The sequence below is a fragment of the Chelonoidis abingdonii genome, chromosome 3 (assembly GCF_003597395.2).
Source record: "Chelonoidis abingdonii isolate Lonesome George chromosome 3, CheloAbing_2.0, whole genome shotgun sequence".
NCBI lineage: Eukaryota > Metazoa > Chordata > Testudines > Testudinidae > Chelonoidis > Chelonoidis abingdonii.
The window spans coordinates 162,745,631-162,771,189 of NC_133771.1; the positions used below are offsets into that span (position 1 = coordinate 162,745,631).

The following is a 25,559-nucleotide window of genomic DNA, read 5'->3' on the forward strand; positions in this document are numbered from 1 at the left end:
CAAATGGCTTAAAAAATAAGTAAATGAGAACTGGTTGGGTTTACAAAGGTGGGCTCTAGTGTGACCAGCCTAAATCCCCAAATTATTCATTTATTAAAACACATACATTAAAAAAGAAAAAGGTCATTTTGGGTGCTTGTTAATGATCTTTAATTTTTGTATGGCAGAAGGAGCAAGGCTAGTTACCCAAATTCCACTGAAAGTCATTTTAAGTGGATAGCCTTACTCCCATTTGTGCCTTCAAAAATCTTCCCTTCAGTTTTCACAGCTTTTAGGCTAAGTGATAGCACTCACAGTAAAATTTCCCATGACACAGTTACGGCCCCAGTGATGGTTGATGGCTTTCATAGCCTATTACACTGTCTGGGTGAACGATGCTCAGACTCTGGGCTTCATTTTCTCCAGTTTTCTTGTGTTAATAATGCTGAGTGTAGAATACCGGTCAAAACTGGCTTCCAAACTTCTATCACCCTATTGACCTTCTGCTTAGGAAAGCTATTAAAAATAAAGTAATTCCTCATGGATGTACTATTACAAAAAGGGGAGAAATGCAAGTTATGGTTTCACAAGCTGCCAGCGAGACATTCAAAATGGTCGAACATAGCAAAGGCATTAGAATCTTGGAAACTCAAAACCTTAAATCAACCTTAAGGAATGTGTGTTGGCACAGATGCAACGTATGTAAGGGAGAGATTAAGAGCCTTTACTGTTTTTGGGGACATTGGTTCAATTTCTGGTGCCAAAGGTCAAAATTGATGTACTGAGCATCAAATTTAAATCTTTGCCTCGGACTAACTATGCTTTAGGGCTTCATTGCGTGTTTAGCAATGAAATCCTCATTCTGGGGGAACAGATAATGGTGAAACTGCTACTTTTAATGCCATTACTAGGAATAGCTGTGAACTGAGGCTCTAAAGGTACTACGGTAGAGGGAAGAACTGCCTATTCTTATAGCTCTTTCAAAAATGTCTCCCATTAAAGATGATAACTTTCTTTGACAGAGTAACAAGACTTGTGGATAGCGGGGAAGCGATAGACATGGTATATCTTGACTTTAGTAAAGCTTTTGGATACTGTCTTGCATGACCTTCTCAGGGAAATTCAACCTAGATGGAGCTACTATAAGACCGGTACAAAACTGGTTGGAAAACCATTTCCAGGGAGTAGTTATCAGTGGTTCACAGTCATGCTGGAAGGACATAACGAGTGGAGTCCTGCAGGGATCAGTTCTGGGTCCGGTTCTGTTCAATATCTTCATCAATGATTTAGATAATGGCACAGAGAGTACACTTACTTGTGGCTGATACTAAGCTGGGAGGGGTTGCAAGTGCTTTGGAGGATAGGATTAAAATTCAAAATGATCTGGACAAACTGGAGAAATGGTCTGAAGTGAACAGGATGAAATTCAGTAAGGACAAATGCAAAGTACTCCACTTAGGAAGGAACAATCCATTACATACATATAAAATGGGAAATGACTGCCTAGGAAGGAGTACTCCAGAAAGGGATCTGGGGGGTCATAGTGGACCACAAGCTAAATATGAGTTACCAGTGTAACTGTTGCAAAAGAAAAAAAAAAAAAGGCAAACTTAATTCTGGGATGTATTAGCAGGAGTGTTCTAAGCAAGACATGGAAAGTAATTCTTCTGCTCTACTCTGTGCTGATTAGGCCTCAGCTGGAGTGTTGTGTCCAGTTCTGAGCATCACATTTCAGGAAGGATGTGGACAAAGTGGACAAAGTCCAGAGAAGAGCAACAAAAATGATTAAAGGCTTAGAAAACATGACCTATGAGGGAAGATTAAACAAACCTAATTTTTTCAGTCTGGAAGAGAAGATTGAGGGTGGGGGACATAACCTTTTACATACATGAAAACTGTTGTTACAAGGAGATGGGAGGTAGATTATTCTCATTTAACCTATGAGGATAGGACAAGAAGCAATGGGTTTAAATTGCAACAAGGGAGGTTTAGGTTGGACATTAGGAAAAACTTCCTAACGGTCAGGGTAGTTAAGCACTGGAATAAATTACCCAGGGAGGTTGTGGAATCTCCATCATTGGAGACTTTTTTAAGAGCAGGTTAGACAAATTCCTGTCAGGAATGGTCTGATAATACTTAGTCCTTTCATGAGTGCAGAGGACTGGATTAGATGACTTCTCAAGGTCCCTTCCCATCCTTTGAGTCTGTGATTCTATGGGTCTGTCAGTGTTCCATTATTCATCGGTTTTAATCTTCTGAATTACTGTAAATTCTTGAAGTTTGCTCAGCTATTTTTGTTGTAGAATAACACTGTTGGCAAGCTAGGAGAAAAACTTAATGCCTTGGTATGACATAGGATATGATTTTCAAAAGCTTCCTTCTGATTGGGACTTTTTGCTTTAATGGCTATAATTTGGGGTCTTGGGATCTCATCACTGTACAACATAAAAACCCGTCTGTGCAAACTAGTTTGTTTCCTTTTACTTCTAATATCCATGTATTATGATTATTTTGAAACAGACTCTAGCTATCTAGGGGGCAAAAGCTGTAAAACCCTCTTTCAGTTTAAGTATAACTTAGATTTACATTAAGGGCTTATTCATCTGAGGAAGAGTGACTTGCTTTTGGTAACTGTCAGTTATAAGTAGCTTTTTCCTCCTGTAGATTGGACCTAGCTTTGAGCCTTAGATCTTCTGTTATCTACATCATAAAACTTCAGAAAGTGCCCTCATTCTTTGTGTGCCTGTAGGTTATTTAGAGGTCACTCAGAACTGACATTTAATAAACATTGAGCTTTTTTGACTGTTTCCAACCTTAAAAATAAACACACCTTGAGGTTAGTACAGTAGCTATTTTTGATGTAGTTAAACCTACTATCCTTGATGCATGGGCAGCCAGGGGGCTCTTGCTTCTTAATGCTGTAAGAATGAAAGCTCAAAAGACCTTAGTAACTTACAGCATAGACTGTGTAGAGTAGGTTTGTATTTCAAATGCTGTGAAACGGATACTTGGAATTGTTCATATATGATTCTGTAGAACTTAGGCATTTTTATGTAGCAAAAGTTACAATTGTATGATTAGTTTTTCTTCCTTTGGCATTTCTGCCTATTGCTGGTCAATTGCAGATTGTACTGCATTTTGTGAATTTATTTAAGAATAAAACCAGGCTTCTTTCTGTAATGTATTCTCACCATAGGGTTGCCAACTTTCTAACCGCATAAAACCAAATACCCTTGCCCTGCCCCTGTTCCCAGGCAGGCTCCAGGGTGGGGCCAGAAATGATGGGTTCAGGGTACAGGGAGGAGGCTGTGGGTTGGGGAAGGGGTTTGGGCTGCAGGAAGGGGTGAGGGCTCCAGTTGGGAGTGCAAGCTCTGGAGTGGGACCAGGGATGATGGGTTTGGGGTGCAGGAGGGGTTGCAGGCTCCAGGAGGGAGTTTGGGTGTGGGAGGGGGCTCAGAGGTGGGGCAGGGAGTTGAGGTGTGGGCTCTGGGAGGGAATTAGGGTACAGGAGGAGGTTCCAACCTGGGGTAGAGGGTTGAGATGTAGGAGGGGGTCGGGGTGCGGGCTCTCAGTCGGCAGCATAACGGGGCTAAGGCAGGCCACCTGGCTCCACACAGCTTCCGGAAGCGGCAGCATGTCCTCGACCCTGCTCTGGCTCCTAGGCGCAGGGGTCAGGGGACTCTGTGCGCTGCCTTCGCCTGCAGGCACCACCTCTGCAGTGCCCATTGGCTGCAGTTCCTGGTCAATGGAAGCTGTGGAACTGGCGCTCAGGGTGGGGGCAGTGTGCGTAGCCTTTATGGCCGCCCCTGCGCTTAGGAGCTACAGGGACATGCTGGCTGCTTTAGGGAGCTGCGTGGAGCCAGGAAGCCTGCCATAGTCCCGCTTTACCGCCAGCTGGACTTTTAGCAGCCCGGTCAGCAGTGCTGACTGGAAGCGCCAGGGTTCTTTCCAACCAGGCGTTCTGGTCAAAAACCAGATGCCTGGCAACCCTAATTCACCACCTGACACCCTCTTCTAAGCATTTCTAAATACCTTGTCTTTTGCTCTCATGAAGTCTTTATTAGTCTAATGACTACTCAGAGAAAGGTTTTGAAGAGTAAAGGCAAACGAGTGAAAAAACATTGTACCAATTTGATCTTTTCCTAACTGAATTACCTACTTAATAACATCTAATGGCTAAATTGCAAAGAGGGTCAAAGATGCATTTACAGTTGTTAATTGTTTTAATTATCATAAAAGAATATAGGACTGGATACATTCACTTAATCCTCTACTTTATCTCTGATGACTGGGTTTAAAAAAATTAAGTGAAGTCAGTTTTAATGATGTGGAACATGTTTGTTCCATAGAAGCAGTCCACACCACAGTTTAACACACTTGATAGTCCTTTTTGGAGAGGCCAGTATTTAAAGAACAGGATCAGGAGTAAGATGTGTTGGGGAAAAATGGTGTGAGGAAACTTGCAAAGCATGTTGCTTGTATTGCGTGGGCTGCTGTGTCAGTCTGTGTCTGTAAAAATCATTGCATATTTTGTAAAAGGACATGCTACTTTGAAATCATAGCACTTTGAGGATCTCAAAACAATATTGTCTGTCATGTTCTCCATATAAGTTATATCCATTTTACAGATATATAAACTGAGACGCAGAGGTGAAGTTACACGCCTAAGTAGAGCTTGAAATGGAAACAAGTTCTTCCTCTCAATCTTTTATATGGAATTCTGACATTCAAACATGGTGCCATCTAGGTGCCAGTCTCCTGCTCTAACCCCAAGGTTAATAAAAGAATTGGTAAAAAAAAGTTTGACAGATCAGTTTTCCATCAGAACATGTTTATTCAACATAATTGAAATGTTCCACAGGAACATGTCAACTCTGTTCAAACTTTCTGCCTGGTTTCTTGTCAGCCAGCCTGGCTGCCCTGTCTCCCATATGGCCTAGTTGGTGAGCAGCCAGTATCCCCATATCTCTGGGTTGCCTGCCTGGTGGGCTGCCCAGTTCCCATGCTCCTTGAATTGTCCACCTGGCAAGCTCCCTGGGATTGCTGGGCTATATAAACTCCAAGGCTTTCTGGCTGTTTGCCTGGTGGGCTGTTGAGCTCCCCTGCTTCCTACCCAGCAGATGAGTGGAGCAGGCTGCCCCCTCAGGTGGCTAGGGAACTGTCCAGAAATTTAAGAGGAAACCTGTTTTGGTTCTTCCAAAACAGACTTTTTCTCAAATTTCTGTTCCATGAAAAATATGGCATTTCCAATTTGTGCTGATTTGAAACCTTTTTTTTTTTTTTCCTCCACCGGAAATTCAAAATCCTCTGTCAGAGGTGAATTTTGGTTCCAGTACAGCTCTACTTAATAGTTTCAGAAAGAGATGCTGGACTAAATAATCAAACATTAGTTTGTAGCTAACTCACCTACTGCAGGATAAAATTTCTGTGGAAGATGCTGTAAACTGAGAGTAAATTGGGTTAGTGAAAGGGATTCCTGGCTCGCTGTCAAACTCTCTGGTTGGTTTTAATTGAAAATAGTGTGTAGTATTCTGGTGCTTAATTAAATAACTTTTGGTTACCTTTTCCGCTGGTAACTATTGACTAAAAAAGGATGCAGTTGAATCTCTCTTGATTCGGGGGAACACAATGATTAATATGCAGGCAGTTTATTGCCAATGGCTATCAAACTGAAACATTATACTGACTGGTAAGAATTCATGTTAGCATTGTTGCCTTAGAAGCAATAAAAACATTGGTTTATTTATTTAGTGATTTAATAAAACTTGATTTGTCAACTGTGAAATTTCAAATATTGGACCTGTTTAATTATTACATAAAAAGTGTCCCTGTTTGTTGGGCAGTGTTGCTTGATCCATATTGTAGGTTAAATCTTGTTTACAGTGAAGTTGGCAGATAATGAAGCTTAATCTATGCTTGATTTTTTTTTTCTCTTTTTTAAGAACTTTAAATCATTCGGAAACCGGCAATGAAATATGAAGTGTGAGCTCAGACTTGACTACTGTGTAACTGCTACTAGCCACCTTTCATTTTAGAAGCAGATGAGCCATTTATTTTTAACCAAATAATAGGAATATATTTCATATCCTTGCCTCTCTTCCAAGCCATGGAATTCTTCATGCATCAATTCTAGTTTGTAGTAGAGAATAGACTTTTCACAGATCCTGTTTAAAACATTTTGGAAACATCATCATAACAAGTTCTGGTTTGGCAGTCATTTCAGCTGTACCTTGAACAAAAACATGTAACTAATAGGCAAAACATGAGCCAAAGACTGACCACAACAGAATACCTCTGCTTTATATTATTATTTAAAAAAACACTATTCACATAAAATATTCTCAAGTGGTTCAAGAATGGATTCTCGTAAATCTGAAGTTTACAAAAATGCAACTGTTTTGGAAAGTTATTTCTGTCCCATCTTAGCCAAGAATGTTTAAAATTAACTGAAATGTAAAACAAAAAATATATTTTAGGAATTACTGTTTCCCGTTACCTGGAGACAGAAAATATTTTTGTTTTGCTGTGACAACAAGAATATGTGAATGACTGTACAGTACCCCAATAACTTGGAGTTCTGCCACAAAATAGGTGAAGAATTACAAGCCCAGTACAAGGGTAACATCTCTCTAATAGCGTGCAGCTTCAGACATGAATCATAACCTAATCCTTTTTTGTCCTTCTGCATGCACCCCACCCCACAAATGGAAAGTGATTTTGGAGTAAGCCAAAGCTTTTGTGTATTACTGATAAATCAGAAGTGCTGAGAATATCATTCCTATCATAGGAAGATATGGTTGTCAACAGCAATAAAAAAGTACTTTTCTACTTGAAAAACATTTAGCTGAGTAACAGAACATAACTTCCTTCCCGATCCTTTAACTCATGAAGCATACATCTTTCTTATGAAGCAGTGATGATGATAAAATGAATTATTTTTCTAGGTTTTTTGGGGTGCTGCTTTGCAATTTTTAGTTCTTAAGTCAAAAAGAGAAGGGATGGTTATTTGATCACTTTTTGCAGTTACAAACTGATGTTGAAGTTTGAATTTTATGGGTATTTCTTGTATGGAGTGGAGTTGTAGCCAGGTGCGTCCCAGTGTATTAGCGAGACAAGGTGGGTGAGGTAATAGCTTCTATTGGACCAACTTCTGTTGATGAGAGAGACAAGCTTTTGAGCTACACAGAGTTCTTCAGGTCTGGAAAAGGTACTAAGAGTGTCACAGCTAAAAACAAGATCGAACAGATAGTTTAGTTCTCACATATTTTAAGGGACTATTCAAGGTAAAATGGCCAGTGGAGTCATAGGAAAAAATGGAGGTTTAGTGGGTAACAAATTGTTGTAATAAACCATAAAGATGGTGTCTTTCAAAACCATGTTTTTTAGTCTCTAACAAAGTTATGAATTTCAGCTTCCAAGCTTGTCTTTTAAAAGAGTTGTGCAAGTTTCTTTTGAGGATGGGGACTGATAGGTCAAATACAGAGTGATCACTTTGTGAAAAGTGTTCACCCACAGGTGGCATGGTGTTTGTGTCTTTTATCATTTTCCTGTGTGAGGTCATTGAGAATGTAGTGTTTGATTTTAGATTGGACAGAGAGGCTATTGTAGAATGCTAAAAGATTGTCTGCCACCTTCAGATGTTTTGGGTTTATACTTGCTGCCTCTGCACCACTTCCAGATGGTCGGAGAGATTTTATCCTGGCTCTCTATCTTATAATAGTCAAATCACAAGCTCACACGGCTGGTTAAAAATATCCATTTTGAAATGCACATCTGAAAGCTGTAGTTGAAATTTGAAGTGCCAAATTAAAATATTTAAGGCTTTAAAATATTTTTAGGAAGAATGTGGAATGCTATATCTGACCTCCCTGTCCTCATCCTCAAAGGGAACCTGCACAATACCTTCAAATGATGAGCCTGGGAGCTTAAATTCATGACTCTGCTAGGCACCAAAAATCACGTACTCAGTAGAGACTCTGGGCAGGTCTACACTCCAGATTTACAGCGGCGCAGCTGCACCAGTGTAGTGCTTCTGGTGAAGATGCTCTAAGCCAGTGGTTCTCAACCTGCGGCCCAGTCAGCGCACAACTGCAGCCCATGTGACATCCTCAGGGCCATACAGGTAGTATTGAATGTGGCCCACAATGGTAAATAGGTTAAGAACCACTGCTCTAAGCTAATGGGAGGGAGTTCTTCCATCAGCTTAATAACTCGACCTCCATGAGAGGCAGTAGCTATGTTGGCAGGAGACATTCTTCCATCGACATAACACTGTCTATATTGGTGCTTAGGTCTGTATAACTATCACTCAGGGATGTGCATTATTCGCACCCTTGAGCAACATAGTTATGCTGCAGTAATTGTGTAGTATAGACCAGGACTCCAGTTTGTTTCATCACAGCAATCTATAACCCATTAATTCTCCTTTGTCCTATGACTGTATTGCCTTATCTTTTGATTGTATATTAATTATTGATTACTTACGAATCTCAAAGTGAAAAGTGAACAGTCTGAGGTTTGGAAGGTTCTAGTCCCAAGATCAGGCACAGTGTTGTTAGAATTAATTGTAAATTGGGAATCATGATATGTATGGTTGCAACATCCTCACACTTAAGAAAAAGCTTCAGAATTTTCAGTAGTTTTATTAACACAATTAGCAAAATCACAATCACTCCAGCCCAGCAAGGTAGATAGAGATAATACGGAAAGAGCACCTGAGCATCATATACTCACATCTTTCCTTGCAGAAAAACCTAAAGTGTTAGCTGTCATGATCATCATCGTCACCACCACCAGTGGTTGTCATTCTGGTATCTCCCATGGCACACAGGCTGGGATACAGCTTTTATAATGTGTTATGCTGATGCTACTATGCCTAATGCACAGTCAGCAGGGGCTTCAGCCCCTTTTCCTTATTTGGACTTCCAGACCCCACTAATGTTGGGGTGCCCTTCTCCTATAGGTTAGTAGACCTTTTACCTTAAGCTTATTAGCGTATATATTTATTCGTTGCCATGGCATTCTTGTGGTTGGACATCTGCTGGCGTTGCTATCTTAAAATATCCCAAGCTGATAGCAGCTGGCATCTTGTGCCATATACCTGTCAGCAGGTTAATTATTACAGTATTCTTTCTTGTGACACCTTATGATCTAGAATTACTTGTGGCTCGCTGCTTATGCTAGAACTTTTTAGGCCTTGATTAGTTTAGCTAAGTTATTGTTTTACAGGTCTTGAGGCTTGTAGGTTCATTACATTACTGCCTTAACTTATACCTATGCCTCATCTAGCAAATACCTATCCTATGAACTACACTGCAGATGTCTTAATTGCCCAGTTCATTTTGGTTTCTTGCAACATGTGTTAACTCCTTGTGCTTAATAATCTTTTCCACCTTGTATTTATCTATGACCTCTGATTACCTTTTCCAGACCTGAAGAAGAGCTCCGTGGAGCTTGTCTCTTTTGCCAAAAGATGTTGGTTCAATAAAAGATATTATCTTACTTATCTTGTCTCTCTCATGGAATCAGGACTTTTTTTTAAGAACTATAACTTTTTGAAAAGAAAATTCCCCTTGTCTACTCTAACTTCAATTGTTGAAACATTCTCTAGTGTTTTTGCACTTTGCTATGTTGTCTTTCTTTTTATTGTCCATAGCCTGTTGTGTGATCACACAGTCTGATAATATTGGCTAAACCAAAGAAATGTAGAAGTTCTTTGAAACTCTAAGTGAATACATTGGAGACTTGTTTTCTATTGTTTGTGTGCCTGTTTCCTGTTAATAAATGTGATCTAAAGAGGCTATACTCTATCTCTGTTCCCAAACAGGAAGAAAGTTGAACTGGAGTTTAGGGTGAGCATACATATCAGTAATTTCAGGATAAAAAGCATATGAATGTTCTAACTCCGAAAACAAGTATTATAAATTCACAAAATTAAGATATTAGATTAAACTTAAAAGAAATCTAAACACATAAAAGTTGTAAAAATTTACCACTGAGGTATCCGAGTGGTCTTAACTTTGCCTTGTAATGGGACCAATCATACTTTCTCTGTAATACTTTTTAGTTAAGGTTTATAGGATAAGTCCATTTCTACACGGCAGTTAGACAGCTGTGGCTGACCTGTGCCAGTTGATATGGGCTCACAGAGCTCAGGCTAAGGGGTTATTTAATTGTGGTGCAGACATTTGGACTCGAGACTGGAGCCCAAGCTCTGAGGCCCTCCGACCTTGTAGGGTCCTGGAACCCAGGCTCCAGCCCAATCCCGAATGTCTACACTGCGGTTAAACATCCTGTTAGCCCAAGCCCCATGAGTCCAAGTGGGTTTTTAATTGCAATGTAGACATACCCTTAGTGTTTTGCAGAATCTTCTCTGTACATTTTAGTATGTTATTTAAGATTAAGGACTCCTTTTTATGGCTCTAAGAATTTTGTTTTGTAAAGCCAGTAGAAATGTGCAGTGACCATAGCACTTCCATTGTCTCATCTTTCCTTTTTCTCTTTTTGATAACATCTTAGAAATTAATATTCTGTGTCTGGAGAAATATTGAAAATCCCCTGTTTATATAGAAGGCTTCCCATCCAAATACTGTAAGGCCTATTTCTGTTTAATGTATATGATCTGATGAGATCAAAGTGGTATGGCTGAAAGGTTTTCTACAGGCAAATATAGATAGAAACCCTGGGTTTTTGAGCAATGGCCTATGCATAAATAAAGTGAATTTACTGTCTTAGATTCAATAGTTATTTTTCATCAGTAGCCGGTAGTAACAGGACCTGTGAGCTAGATTGCTCATCTGAACTGTGTTCAGATTCTAATGTAACCAAAAGGCTTCTTTGGAAAATAAATAATTCTTGGTTCTCTACCTGCCCTCTATCATTTGCACTATATTATCTCTGGGGCTATAGCCTGATGCCAAGAACCATCCTAATACATTCAATTAACTTGGAAAGAAGAGCCTTCCCTAAATTTTAATCTGAAATTATATTTTGTGCAAGAATTCATACAACCGTAACATGAATAGTCTGAGTTTTTCTTTTAACCTTTCTATGTTTACTTGGAAGCTTCAGCAGAATACTCTCCTTCAGAGGACTTTTTGTGTAGTCTGTAAACTACTAACTAAGAGATTTTGCCACGTACATACCTTGGTATTTCCAACAGTAAAAACTATGATTTATGACAGAAAATATATTTTGTGTAGTATTAGACATATGTATCATCTTAAATTCCACTCATATTCAAATCCTACTGGAGGCCCATTGATTTCAATGGGTGTTAAATCAAGCTCATCGAATGGAGCAGCTGAAGTAGGTGGCAGAAGCAGCAACAGTTTTGTACAGAGTGTTTGGGAATATTGTTGCCACATGCTAGGGCCCTACCAAATTCAGAGCCATAAAAAATGTGTCACAGACCTTAAAATCTGGTCTTTTTGTGCTTTTACCCTGTACTATACAGATTTCATGGGGGAGGCTAGCGTTTCCCAAACTGGGGGTCCTGACCAAAAAGGAGGATCACAAAATTATTTTAGGAGGGTCATGGTATTGCAACCCTTACTTCTGCGCTGACTTCAGAGCTGGATGGCTGGAGAGCTGAAGGCAGCACCCCACCGGCAGCAGCTCAAGAAGTAGGGGTAGCAATACAATGCAATGTCACTCTTACTTCTGCTGCTGCTGATAGCCACTCTGCCTTCAGAGGTGGGCTCCTGGCCAGCAGCTGCTGCTCTCCAGCAGCTTAGCTCTGAATGCAGCACAGAAGTAAGAGTAGCAGTACTGCAACCCCCCTACAAAAACTTTGTGACACACCCCCAACTCCTTTTTGGGTCAGAACCCCTACAATTACAACACCATGAAATTTCAGATTTAAATAGCTGAAATGATGAAATTTATGATTTTTTAAAATCCTGTGACCATGAAATTGACCAAAATGGATCGTGAATTTGGTAGGGCCCTACCCATTACAAATAAATAGAATCCAAGTAATGAATAAAAGGCTTTTTTGGCCCTTTTAATTAGGCAGTTTCAGTGGATTTCAAAATCAGTGTATGCTTTGTCTGTATAAACACAATGAAGCATACTGAAGATTGCAAAATGTTGAGATGTAGATACAAGTGAAATCCTAACTAAAACAGTAGCAGTAGTGGGTAGTGATTGACTGTAGTCTTTATCTAGAAAAATATACCTGAAAGCAAGAATAGTATCTGCATAATGCAAAAATGTTTTGATGGGGAAGTTCAGGACTTCTAAAATTTTAGAAAGGGGAGTAAACCGACAAATTACCTGTTCCAACACTAAAGAAAATTGGAAATAAACTGCAGTTTAAATGGCTGAATTTTTGGAATTTTTCTACAAGCTGGGGAGAGAGGAACGTGTCTTTTCTACCCCAAGCAATCTACTGAAGAGGCCACTGCTTCTTTAGTATTTGGGGGAAATTTGAGTTGATGCCAGCTTCATATTTCACTGGCATATCTCTGTCTTGGGGAATCCCCAGCTGTCTGCTCTGGGCAGCTTTAAGACCCTTTGTGCAACTGGAAAAGTGTGCAGGAGACGTAGCAAGGCTGAAGATCTGTCTCAAGATCTTTAATTTCATTGTCATTGCTAAGGGAATCTAAGCCATACAGGGGGTAGGGCTCTTAACATTCAGTAAGCTTTTTGTTCTTCCAGTCCAACTACAGTTAGCATGTTTACTTCTATCCTCTCATCTCTGTGTGTCTCTCTCTAACCCTTCTTGCTTCCTGTATTTTTTTTTCCTTCCTTGCCTTCCCTTGGCTTCTTTAATTTTCCCATCTCCCTCTGCTACCATTACTTCAGCCTGTTCCCGTGTACCTTTTCAAAGACAGAGAAACTCCATAACACAATGTGGATCGGGGTGATTCTCTTGCATGACAGTGCTGTTCAGGTGATACCAGCAGCAACAGTTTAAAATTTGAGAATTAATCCTAAATTGTTTTTTAATTGATCTTGATTATATGACAGGGCATACAGTCCAGGAAGGCAACCTCAATTCAGAGTTATTTCCCCAGGATTCCCCTGCTTGAGTGAGTGAAAAAAAATTCTGTGAAACTGTGGGTCCAATTCAAATAATTGAAGGTGACAGAAGAAAAGGTCTTAAATCTGGTCTTTGTAGAATTTTAGAGCAACACCATGAAATACTGAAGCTAAGTTTGCATGCATGATCTTAACTATGCCCTCTTTTGTGAATGCTTTATGATAGTCCTTAATTATATGGTCACTAGTTTTTCTCAAAAGCAGTATAATATGTAATTTTATAGCCTTAAATAGATATATGCAGCAGCTTGTAACATTTCATTATTCTATGCTTTCAGTATTGTCACTGTCAGAATAGTGCCACTATATCTTGGACATTTAATATGAATATTCTTTTCTCAAAGCATTAAAGATAAGCAGTTTAATAATTTTGACAGCACACACTCACTCTCACACTCTCTTTCATATCCCCAGTGTGGACATACTTACTCCAGTAGAAGAGTGGAGTTTTTCAATTTAGCTTAAACCCCTTCTCAAGTGATATAAGCTTTAAAAAAAGGCACTCTTTTACTGCACACTTGAGGGATTCTATCAATTTAATTTATATCTATTTAAATTCACACCTGAGGTTATACCAAAATCATTTTCTCGGGTAGACAAGGCCTTAGATAGTCCATATATGTTAGCAAATTTTGACTTTTACTCTATTTTACTCAGTAAAATTTGGGGTAAGTACAGTTTTCAATGTACTCATATATATATATATATAAAACTTTAATGAACTTTTTTTTTTCTGGCATAAACAAGGTAGGACACAGTATATCTCAGGTTACTCATATGTCCAAAATAGCAGAGCTAAGATTGTGCATGCAGTCTTAACTCTTGGCATTTCCTAACTTCTGAGTGTTTTGGTGTGCAACCTTAATGTTTGATTATTATTGCTGCTATGGAATATAAATAAGGTTGAAAAGATGCTCAAGATCAAATATATGTATTGCGATGTACAAGACTTAGTGGCTTACTTTTTCATTGCTCATTTTAAAATTGAAAGGTCCAGCTTCCTGTTTTCCTTATCCTAAGTGATTGTCTATCTGAGCTCTTATAATTCCTTAAACTGCCCGTTGGAGAGGAATTTAGTAAAGTGGCTGAGAAATCTGACTTCTACTTAACCTTTCATCTCACAAACAAACATTTTGGTCCTAAATAGCTGAAAACAGACTATTTTTAGATTCTAATTTAGACAACATTTCCAGATTTGTTTTGTCATAGCATGGTGTCTGCTAAGTTGGAAAGACTCTGAGCCAACAGAAACCCTTGGGGGTTGTGTTGATTGTTGGACACTAATCCATTAAGAATCTCTCCACATTATATATTTTAGATTTATAACAATCTAATAGCATGGACACTAAACTATTTTAAGTCTGGACTACTGCCTTATAAAACCAAAGGCCCTCTTATGTATGCAAAGATCAGAAGTTTGCTATACTGAGACATTGCAACCTTTGATGATGATTCTCTTCATCTGGTGGCATAATCTGGAAAATATATGATAGGACCAGTAGAAATGTGGAAGGAGCTTCAAACTGGGTCACAAGCTCTGTTGGCCAAATTGGGCTTGGAATGTTGCAGAGGAAGTTCATTTAGCCCCTTTACAGGGTCATGGGGAATAACACTTCAATCTTTACTTGGGGTGTTGGTGGGTTTTGAAGAAAGCCACATGTATTCATTCTACCGGTGGAAAGGGGATTATTGTAACTTTGGAAGAGGAAGCAAAGGGGGGAAATAGGAAAACCTTACAGGGACCTCCCTCTTCTAACCTCTCCCATCAAATAAGCTTAGTATTTTGACAGTGTTAGAGGCAATTGATCAGAAGTGTTTGACGTGACAAATATCCTTCTGGTTTTCTATTCTCTTTGTAATTTTATGTAATAAAAATAGCATTGAGGAGACTTCAGAATGCAACGCATATTGTATTCAGTGGAGGAAATAACTGAAGATAAAGTTGATATAATTTTTTGGCTTTCTTAATGTCCCAAGCACCTTAAAATTGTTTGTTGATCTCAAAACCACTGAAGTGTTGCCACATCTGAGGTGGAACATTGCAGTTATTTAACAATGCACCACAACATTACGTAAGCTTTTAGGACAAAAAAAGCACCACGTCCATTTAAAACTGTAGGTGTGAGATAGTTGAAGATTAAGTGGGGAGAAAGTAACTACAAGTGTTTATCTAACTGAATGTTCACTTTGTCTTCCAGAGCCATGGTGTCATGGAAAGGGATATACTTCTTACTTGCACTGTTCTTGGCAAGCTTTTTTGGGAGCATTTTCATGCTCAGTCCTTTTCTACCTTTGATGTTTGTCTCCCCGGCCTGGTATCGCTGGATCACTGACCGCATTGTGGCCACCTGGCTCACACTCCCAGTGGTAAGTTGCAATGTCAGTGTAATTATTATAGGGGGAGCTGTTAGTGTCCCTGTATTTAAGTTGCCTAACACTTTCCATTATAAAAGATTCTTGTGGATTTTTTTTTTTTTTTTTTTTTAAGGAAGCTCCAACACCTCACATACCACCCAGCCTGGGCTAAATTTAGCTAGACCAAATTGGCACATGTAGTGAGACTTGTTTATGCTGGACTTTTAAAACAGCTTAGTTAGTGTGTTAGCTAACATCACAGTTTAAATCCTAATCTAGACAAAGAACTTCATTCTAAGCAAATGCTCTTGAACAATTTTGAACTTCCATTCAACTTAACTGTAAATGGAGTTCCCCTATATGAGAGTTCACAGTATTATACTGGATTTCGCGCTTTGTACCATGAAAAGTATCTCCTTATAGTATTGGAACTATCCCCCTTGTATATACAACAGATCAAAGTTTTAGTATTACTCTCAATGAGAATACAGTTCAGTTAAAGCGTCTCTCCTTTTTTGCACTTTTATCCTTCAGTGATTAATTCCCACTTTTTCTTCCTTTCTTTCTTCTACCTCAGCCCTCCTGCATTCTCCCCAAAGCAGTGCAGCTGCAATCACAAGAGCAAGTGGATATTTGATCATGTGACTTTAAAAAAAAAAAAAGTCTGTTTTGACTTTTGAAAAAGAATGATTGATTTGATCAAGGCCCAAAGCAGGGTTGTATGAGGGGACATGGTGGAGTAGCTCAGTGAACCACAGAGAATAGAGCATAATATAGTCCTTAACTGCTTGAAAGTCAGTGATGCTGCTTAGTGAGAATGGCTGGAGTACTAGTGAATAGGTGTTTTTTACTGCAGAACTTACTATAGAGGGTCACTTTCCCATGCCCCAAGCTCCTAAGAATCACGGTTGGGTATGGGTTGGTGAACTTTGCTGTTCTTCATTTAATCCTTTTAGGTTTTACACAAGCATTTTAGTTCTTCCAGCCAAATTACAAAGACAGATAATATCAGGTCAGCAAAATGAACCTTGTCCCAGAAGTGACTTTCTTTGGTTACCCTATAGCTATGAGAGTCAGCGGGCCCATTAACAACACACTTTCCCCTGACTCGATTACAATACTGAAAGTTACCATGGACAGGACCTAACTGTGTCCCTATGGCTGGACTTAATCAGTACAGTGGTTCTTTTGCTTTTTTGTGCTCTCGTTCTCAGTTTGTGTTGTCTTTTGAGGGCATTTGCACATACAAATGCACTATTTGATGTTCCCTAATTGTGAAGAGGCTCTTTTCCTTCAGGTGATAAACAGAATCTCAGGAGGTCTTTTAATCTTTCTGAAATAAAATGATGCTATAACTATCAGCACTTTGTTGCTTCCAATGCATCCATTCCTCCATAAGAAGATTAATATCTTTATTAAGTAGAGATGAGTTTGTATTTTCTCTGCCTTGAAGTATTTGGGCTGCTTTATGTGCAGCTCGAAGTTTGTTTGTTCTTCCCACCATTACAAGGATTATTACAATGCTACAAAATCAAGAATTAAGAATTAACAACTGGGCAATTTTTTTCCCCCATTAACAGTTGAATAGTATAGGCGACTTTAATCTCTTGTGGACATGTTTCCAATTCAGTTGGTAGTAATAATATCAGAAGTCTGACCTTGTGCTTGTCTAAATTTCTTAAAATTGCCAACTCAAGAAATTGGGTACCAAATTTTAATTCAGATTGTAGAAGAGTGATGGTTTTGTGTTTGGAAATCCATAAAAGCTCCAAAGTCTCCAATATTGATTATGACATAGCTGCTTTTAACATTTTTTTCCTAAAAAAAAAGTCCCTTCAAATTAGAATCCTTTTATGTATTAATTTTTTTATGTGAATGGCAGCTTAGTATCTGGAAATAGTAGCGGTGGTAGGTAGAAGTAGAGTTGAGCATATAATTGATATTTTTGGTTCAGGGGACAAACCAAAACATAGCTCGGTTTGATTTGAACTAAAGCTGATGTTTTTTCACTATTTCTAACCAAACCAAATATGCAAAAACTTTTGTTTTGGTTCAAATGCAATGTTTTGTTCAATCCCAAACTATTTTTTGTGTATGTGTTGCGTTGTTGTGGGTTTTTTAATTAGCTACATTTCAGAATGAAAAATCTTTAACTTAAAAAAAATCCACTTGTTTGGTTGAAACCACTTGCTGAATTTGACCTGAATTTATGAATCATCTTGGTACCCTGAAAAATGAATTTTTGGCAGATTTACTGTCTGCTGGAAAAAGGTTACCTTGCTTTAGTTAAAAGCATGGTAGTTCCATTGCATGGTATTTCCACTGTATCTGCTGTGTCATGCAAGAATCCAAAAACAGATCTAAGTAGTTTTGAAAATGGTTAAGTACTTTATTAAAAAAAAATTTCATTTTGCAAAGACATTTAGGCTTAGACCTGGCTGGAAGATAACAATTCTGTTTCACAGCAACTTTCAAGGTTTCAAAATCTTGTTTTGTTCTGCACTGGAACAAAACCAAGTCTTTTAGAATGTTTTTGTGAAAACAAAAAGCCTGTTTTTGGGTTGAAACCTAAGCTTATAGATTTGGGAAGTGGGTCCATGGTTTGTCTTGGTGGTTAGAGCACTGGGCTGGCATGTCGAAACCCGCTCTACCCGAATCAGAGCAACATTTTTCATCCCAGATCATTCTGAATCCCAGGCCAGTGCCCTAACCACCAGACCATAGAATGTGAGACTCACTTCACCCAATCTACCCAATGAAAACTTTGTCAAAACGGCTACATATCCGCAGGAGATCTCAGGGTCCTCCCTCAGGAATTCTCTTTTCTGTGATATGCCTACATCTCCAGGCTTCAGTATTGTCTTCCTTTCTGTGAATCTTCCCATGAGTGACTGCATTCATGCAGTATCTGCTGCCTCAGGAATACGCATGTAGCATCTAAGTACAAAATAAGCACTATCTTAAAGAGCCCTTAAGGAAGGACAGAGACTCCTTATAATGGAGCAAGGTCTTCATCCTGCATCAAATCTGGCCTTGTGCTCCTCCCTGCCACCAGACATCGGCCACTGAAAAACCACAGTGCCCTATCAACTTCCATGGCTCGCTTGCCCCTCCTGCCTCCCCCCCAGATCTTCAAGGGATAGACCTGTAAGCAAATTTGGAAGACCTTCCCCCAAGAGGAGTGGGGCCAGGTCTCCTCAGAGAGACCACTTGGAAAGGTCTGTGCCCTGCAAATGCTTCCACAAAGCCTTCAAGCAGTCTCGGTACTGAGGAATCTTCTATATCTAAGTCCTTGTCTGCTTCCAACTTATATGGTACCTATCACTCAGTATTGAGGCCTTTGGAACCATTGAAACTTGGACTAGAGACTACTGATCCTCAGCACTGTATTAAGAAGGCAGTATGCTCTACATCTTCCACGGCCTTGTTGGTACCTAGACCATTGGTACAACAGATTCCAGAACAATCAGTAAAACACTTAGTATCTCTTACCTCTATGGCTGGGACTTACCAAGTCACCATGCTCGTTCACTCAGTACTGCAAGAGTTCAGGTTGTCAAAGGATCTGCTTATTTCTGAGGAACCTGAGTCTCTTCTATTGAAGTTAAGTTTCCTGATACCACAATCAGCATTATCCCGGCTTCCCCCCTTTCACTGGGATTGCCTACCTCCCTGGTACCAATATGTTCTGAAAGATGGCTGATTCCTCCTCCACTGGACTATGAAAAGGAGGGTTTTTCAGATTCCCAAATTTCTCTGCAGGGTTCTGCTAACTACCTACATTTGACTATCTGGAACCTGAACCTCCTTCCAATTTCTTTCTCCCCAGAGGAGGTTATCATCCCTCATGTATCACTTTGAGTTAAAATACTTTCAAGATCCAATGAACAGTGCAGCAGGTACCCTTCAGATCCATTAGCGGAAGTGCAGGAGACATTGCACAAATGGTTTGACATCTTGCAGACATCATCTTCAGCATGGATTGCCTTCCCTATAAATGAAGCACTATTAAAACCTGCCAAGTCCATCTGTCAGTCTCTTGCTATTGTTTCTCCCTCTCACCCCCCCAGTGGCAAAAAGATCAGACAAAAAGTATTATGTCCCATCTAAGGGCTTGAACTTCTTATTTTCCCCACACTGAACCAAATCCTCTAGATGTGGACACAGTAAATGAGTGTCAGAGGCAATGCTGTTTGGAGACTACACCCCGTGACACGGACCACAAATCCCTGGAGTATTTGGGTGCACAAGTTACTCTTTTGCTACTTCACAATTCCAAATTGCTAACTTTCAGTTGATTCTGGCAAAACACAGTCACATTCATTAAACTAAGTGTAGCTCTTTCATTGAACATCTACCACAACAGCACAAAGAACAGTTCCAAGCTGCCATTGCAAAAGGGCAGTTCTTGACTAGAATAACCTTGCAAGCTTCTCTCGATGTGGCTTATATGGCAGCTCATTCTGTTGTTATGGCTGTGATAATGTGCAGGGTAGCATGACTTCAGTCCCTTTCAATGGTCCCTTTCATGGTCAGTGATACCATGTATAATTTGGTGACTACTTTGAAGGACTCCAGGGTGAGCCTTTGTTTGCTGGATATATATAGTCTGCGAACAAAAAGAGGCTTAATCTATCTCAGGTGGCGCAGAGATAACCTCCTTCTCAACTTTCCGTAGATCTTTGGAGTACCTAGGGAAGGAAAAAACGCATTTCAGAGGGGACAATCTTCAACTACTACAGCAACCTCAACTCAGCAGCTAATGACAGCCACGTGTTCCTTTTGACTCCTTGGTCAAGGGCCACAATGTGCTGATTTCAGATCTTTCTTGGGCCATCTTACACCAGGCAATTTTCATGCTTTTGGGAATGGTCTCTTCCATTTTTACACCTTAAATGAGCAGATTACCTCCGACAGATGGATCTTGGAGGTTATAACTTTGGGAAACTCCATTAAGTTCCACTCCATGGCTCTTTCCCCGTCCCTTTTCAGGTAGCTCTCTGAAGTAAGAGACTCTGTCCCATCTCTGTTTAGGAACAGAAGAACCAATTCCCACTCCACACAAGGGAAGAAGGCATTATTCCAAGTACTTCTTAATTCCCAAAAAGAAGAATAGATGAGCCAAATTCTAGATCTATGGATGCTGAATACCTTGGTCAAGATGCAGACACTCCTGTGGCACCTTATAGACTAACAGACGTTTTGGAGCATGAGCTTTCGTGGGTGAATACCCACTTCGTCAGATGCATGTAGTGGAAATTTCCAGGCAGTATATATGATGTAGGCAAGCAAGCTAGAGATAACAGGTTAGTTCCCATCAGGAGGGATGAGGCCCTGGTTCTAGCAGTTTGAGGTGTGAAAACCAAGAGGAGAACTGGTTCTGTAGTTTGGCAGCCATCACAGTCTTTGTTCAATCCTGAGCTGATCAGGACAGTCTGACTACCAAAAGGAGACCGCCGGGACAACTCTCAATACCAAAATTCTACAGCCACTCCCTCAGATCCCAGAGGAAGTACACTCAGAAAACTGGCCCTCATTTATCAGGAACTCTCTACACTAACACCGGAACAGATCAGATACCTTAGAGCCCCCGACCAGGTTTATTCTATCTACTACCCACGATCCACAAACCGAAATCCTGGACGCCCCATCATCTCGGGGCATTTGGCACTCTCACTGTGAAGGACTGGTGGATTATGTGGCTCTCTCTCAGACCCTATGGCAGCACTCCCGTATCTCTGTGACACCACTGATTTCCTGAGGAAACATACATGCATTTGTCACCTCCTATAACAACACCATCTAGCCACATGGATGGAGAGGCTCTCTACACAAACATCCCACACACAATGGAAACAAGCGTCAGGAACAGATCCCTGATGATGCAAGCACAACTGCTTGCTGAGCTCTGTGCCTTATACTCACACACACTTATTTCAAATATGATGACCTATATACTCCAGACAGGCATGCTATGGTCACCCTGGCCCCACAATATGCCAATATTTTTATGGCTGACCGTTAACAACGCTTCCTCAGCTCTCGTCCACTCACACCCTCTCACCCTCATACGGCTCATTTGATGACATCTCATCATTCTGGACCCATGGGAAGGAGACTTGGGAAAATTCTACCACGAATTCAACGTATACCACCCAATCAACCTTCGCCTGGACCAATCTACATGGGAGTTCCACTTTCTAGACACCACGGTGCAAATAAGTGATGGTCACATTAACACACCTATATCGAAACTACCGACTGCTATGCCTACCTTCATGCTCCAGTTCCATCCCGCAATCACACGATCCATTGTCTACGCAAAGACTGAGGTACAACGGCATCTGATTAACCTTCAGACAGAGACCACACCTACAAATCTCCATCAAGCATTCTCAAAATTACAATACCCGCACGAGGAATAGAAACGATCAACAGAGCCAGACGTGTACCAGAACTCCTACTGCAAGGACAAACCAAGAAAGAAACCACGGGACTCCCACTGGGCCATCACATAAGCCCCCAGCTAAACTCCGTCCACGCATCATCAGGGATCTACACCCACTGGACATGATCCCACACTTTTTCCCCAAAAAACAGGCCTTAGGTGGCAAGGCCAGTCCTCGCCCAAGACACCTGCCAACCTGAAATTGATTTCTTCACCAGAACTGGCACACCGTACTATAGTAACTCTAGTCAGGAACCTATCCATGCAACCACCCGATGCCACTCTGCACATATCTACACCAGCGACACCATCACCAGGACCTAACCGATCAACCACCACCATCACCGTTTCATTCACCTGCATGTCCGCCAATTAATAGTACGCCCATCAATTGCAGCAATGCCCCCTCTGCTATGTACATTCGGCCAAATCTGGACAGTCTACGGAAGAGATAATGGACACAAATCAGATATTTAGCGAATGGCAATATACAAAAACCTGTAGGAGAGCACTTCAACCTCCTGCACACTATAGCAGACCTTAGGTGCATACTGCTCAAAAAATCAGACCAGACTTCAAGAGAACTGCTGAGAACTTCAGTTATCTGCAAATTGGACACATAGTCAGAATTGAACAAAGACTATGAATGGTTGCCAACTGCAAACCAGTTTCTCCTGTCTTGGTTTTCACACCTCAATGCTGAGAACAGGCTCTCTCCCTGATTGAATAACCTCTTATCTCGAGCTTGTTGCTTAGCATATATATATCTGCCCGGAATTTTCTACTACATGCATCTGACCAACAGTGGGTATTCACGCACGAAAGCTCATGCTCCAAAACATCTGTTAGTCTATAAGGTGCCACAGGATTCTCTGCTGCTTTTACAGATCCAGACTAACACGGCTACCCCTCTGATACTTGGTCAAGATGGTGACACTTCCAGTCATCATCCCATCTCTGTATCCCGGGGACTGCTTTGTGATCCTCAGCCTTCATATCACAAGAAATTTCTGCACTTCATGATGGGGCAGGACCATAACAAATATCAGTCCTTCCCTTCAGGTTAGGCACTACTCCCAGGGTATTCACAAAACTCATGACAGTGGTGGCTTTACAACTTCTCAGTGGGGAGTAGTAGACTTCCCTTCCCTTGCTGATTGGTTTCTCAAGGGATGTTCCTTCACCATCAAATTGGCATTCAGTACTATGATTCTGTCAAACAGTCTTGGTTTCCAGCTCACCTTCATGAAATCTTCCACTGATACAGACGTTAGAGTTTATAGGGGCCATGCTGGATATCTCCACAGCCAGAATTTATTGCTAGACAATAGATTCCTTGCACTGCCACGTATGATGATGTCTGCAACTTCTCAGGTGTGTGGCAGCATGTACTTTTGGTACGCTTCATGACTGACCCTCTATTTGCTGTCTTTTTCAAAGATAGTTTCTCTTTGAGCACATCCACACTTTTAACCCAAAGTTACTTCGGATTTTCATATCCATCAGTTTATCTCCCAGTATTTTACTGCAATCCTCGCTGGTCAAAACATGAAGCCATACTTCATAACTTAGATGTCAGGAGAGCATTGGTTTAATTATCTGGACATGACTAGATTTTTTTGATCCTCCCGAAGGTTATTTATTTCTGTTGTGAATAGAACTATAGGGGTTGCTGTGACTAACCAGAAGCTTTCTAAATGCGAGTTTCTATTTATATACTCACCTGTTATGTGGAGGCTAACATATCCTCCCGTCCCCCTTCCCCCCATCATTGTTTGTTCTACAAGATCGTACTCCACATCTGTAGCCCTGCTGGAGGGTGTATCTGTTACAGAAATATGCAAGACTGCTACATGGGCTTTGATTCACACTTACTTGTCACACTATGCCTTGCTTGATGCATCCCAAGCAGATATTGCCTTTGGCTCTGTAGTCCTATAGACAGCCTTAGACAGAGTTCCAAAGAACCTTCTTCCTTAAAGCGTGCTGCTAGGGAGTCACCTCAAGTGGAGCACCCATAGGGATACTACTTGAAGAAAAAGAGGTTACATACCTTGTTCGGTAACTGAAGTTCTCCGACGTGTGTCCCCCTGCGAGTGTTCCACTACCCACCCTCTTTCTCCTCTGCTTTGAATTCTCATTTTGGGGCTTTGCAATGCAGAAGGAACTGAGGGCATTTAATCTGTGTGGGCCTGTATATCCTCTGTACAGGACAGGAGGATGCGTAGGATGCATGCACGAGCCGAACGGGCAGTGCTACTGAAAATCTCTAATTGAAGGCACATGAAATGTGTGCACACCTCAAGTGTCATGCCCATAAGGGGGACACATCTCCAAGAATTCCAGTGACTACACAAGGTAGAAACCTGTCCTTTTGACAAAATTCCAGTTAGCTGAAAATGTTCCAACCAGCTCTACTTAGGTTCTTAAGTTTCTAATCACTTATTAAAATGATACTTAGGTTTCTAAGTCACGTAGGCACTTCTGAAAAGATGTAGGATAAAATTTTCAGATGTGGCAGAGCTGCTTTAGTCTGAGAAAAATCTCATCAATAGCATTGTTATTAGAACAGTGTGTGGCCAATATTGTAATTTGCTTAGAATGCTTTTAAAATGCTTAGAATGAAAGCTGCTAATGTCTCATTAATAAGCGATATAGAACTATTAGTGTTTCTCATAGACTTTAATTGCAGGAAGTTCAGATGATTTATTTTTAAAATGATCCAATAATTAGTGTTTTCATCTAATTCTGTAAAAATAGAATTTAAAGTAATTAATAAGTAGTTCAGAGTTATAAGCAATTGATGGTGTGGCGCTTATTTCCTTAGGGAAATATTACTATGTAGGGAATATTCATCGTAATTTGACAATTACTTTGAACACAGGAACAATCTGTTTGACTCCTTCAGATACGTTATTGCATGGTAGCAGACTGGCTAAATTTCCTTTTCTGTGTTACCTTCCCAAACATTTTCACAAGCCCACAAAATAGCTCAGATTTCCAAAAATTTCTTCATTTTGAGAAATGAATTTTTAATTTAAAATATGTATAAACACAATCTGTTTTAGAACCCTAAAGGAGCTGAAAAAGCATGTAACAATTTTTGTCAGACTCACTGCTTTTTCTTGTCGATTAACCCCTCTAAGCCTATATTAGCCTTTCTTCCCCACTTCCCGGGGTACTTTCTCCTACCTAAGAGTTTCTTCAAGGCTGATAACACCTGGCAGAGAGCACACAGCCTTCTTATTGTTTAAGTGATATATGTACACACTTTCACCAATTTGGTCAACATCTAATGTGTTTATCAAACCCATCCAAGAGAGAATTAAATTTAGTTTTAGAAATGAGAAAGATAACACTCTGCAATCAATACATCTCAACTGTTTTCCACTCTGAGGAACGTAACTTGCTCTGCTTTTACAATGGTTCATTACTATCCTTGAACACCAACAACTTGCCTGCTATACTGTAGTGGGTTGAGTCACTTTTCATTACTGTTTGGCACTTATTGTATAGCACTTTTCATCCAGGGATCTCAAGCTATTTGCAAATATAAGCATTGTCCCAGTTTTACAGATGAGTAAACTGAGACACAGGAGCTAAATTGTCTAAAGATGCATAGCACGCCAGTGGCAGAGTCACAGACAGAAACCAGAATCTCCAGACTTCCAATCTTGCATTCTCTCCTGTTGTTTTTTTTTTAGTTCAAAGTTTTCAGTTTTGTATCAAGGAT

At 40.2% G+C, this 25,559-nt stretch overlaps 1 protein-coding gene across 4 annotated transcripts in view; it reads left to right on the plus strand.

Moving 5' to 3' along the window:
* The window catches only part of LCLAT1 (lysocardiolipin acyltransferase 1), a 211,464-nt gene that overhangs the window by 80,145 nt on the left and 105,760 nt on the right, over window positions 1–25,559 (plus strand). For 3 of the 4 annotated variants that reach the window (XM_032798220.2, XM_075064285.1, XM_075064286.1), the window contains exon 2: window positions 15,222–15,390. In XM_032798220.2, coding sequence (XP_032654111.1) covers window positions 15,226–15,390 — 165 coding nt within the window. In that variant the 5' untranslated portion in view covers window positions 15,222–15,225. Of the gene's footprint in view, window positions 1–15,221; window positions 15,391–25,559 lie in introns of those variants that run through there. The other variant, XM_032798224.2, reaches the window with a different exon arrangement.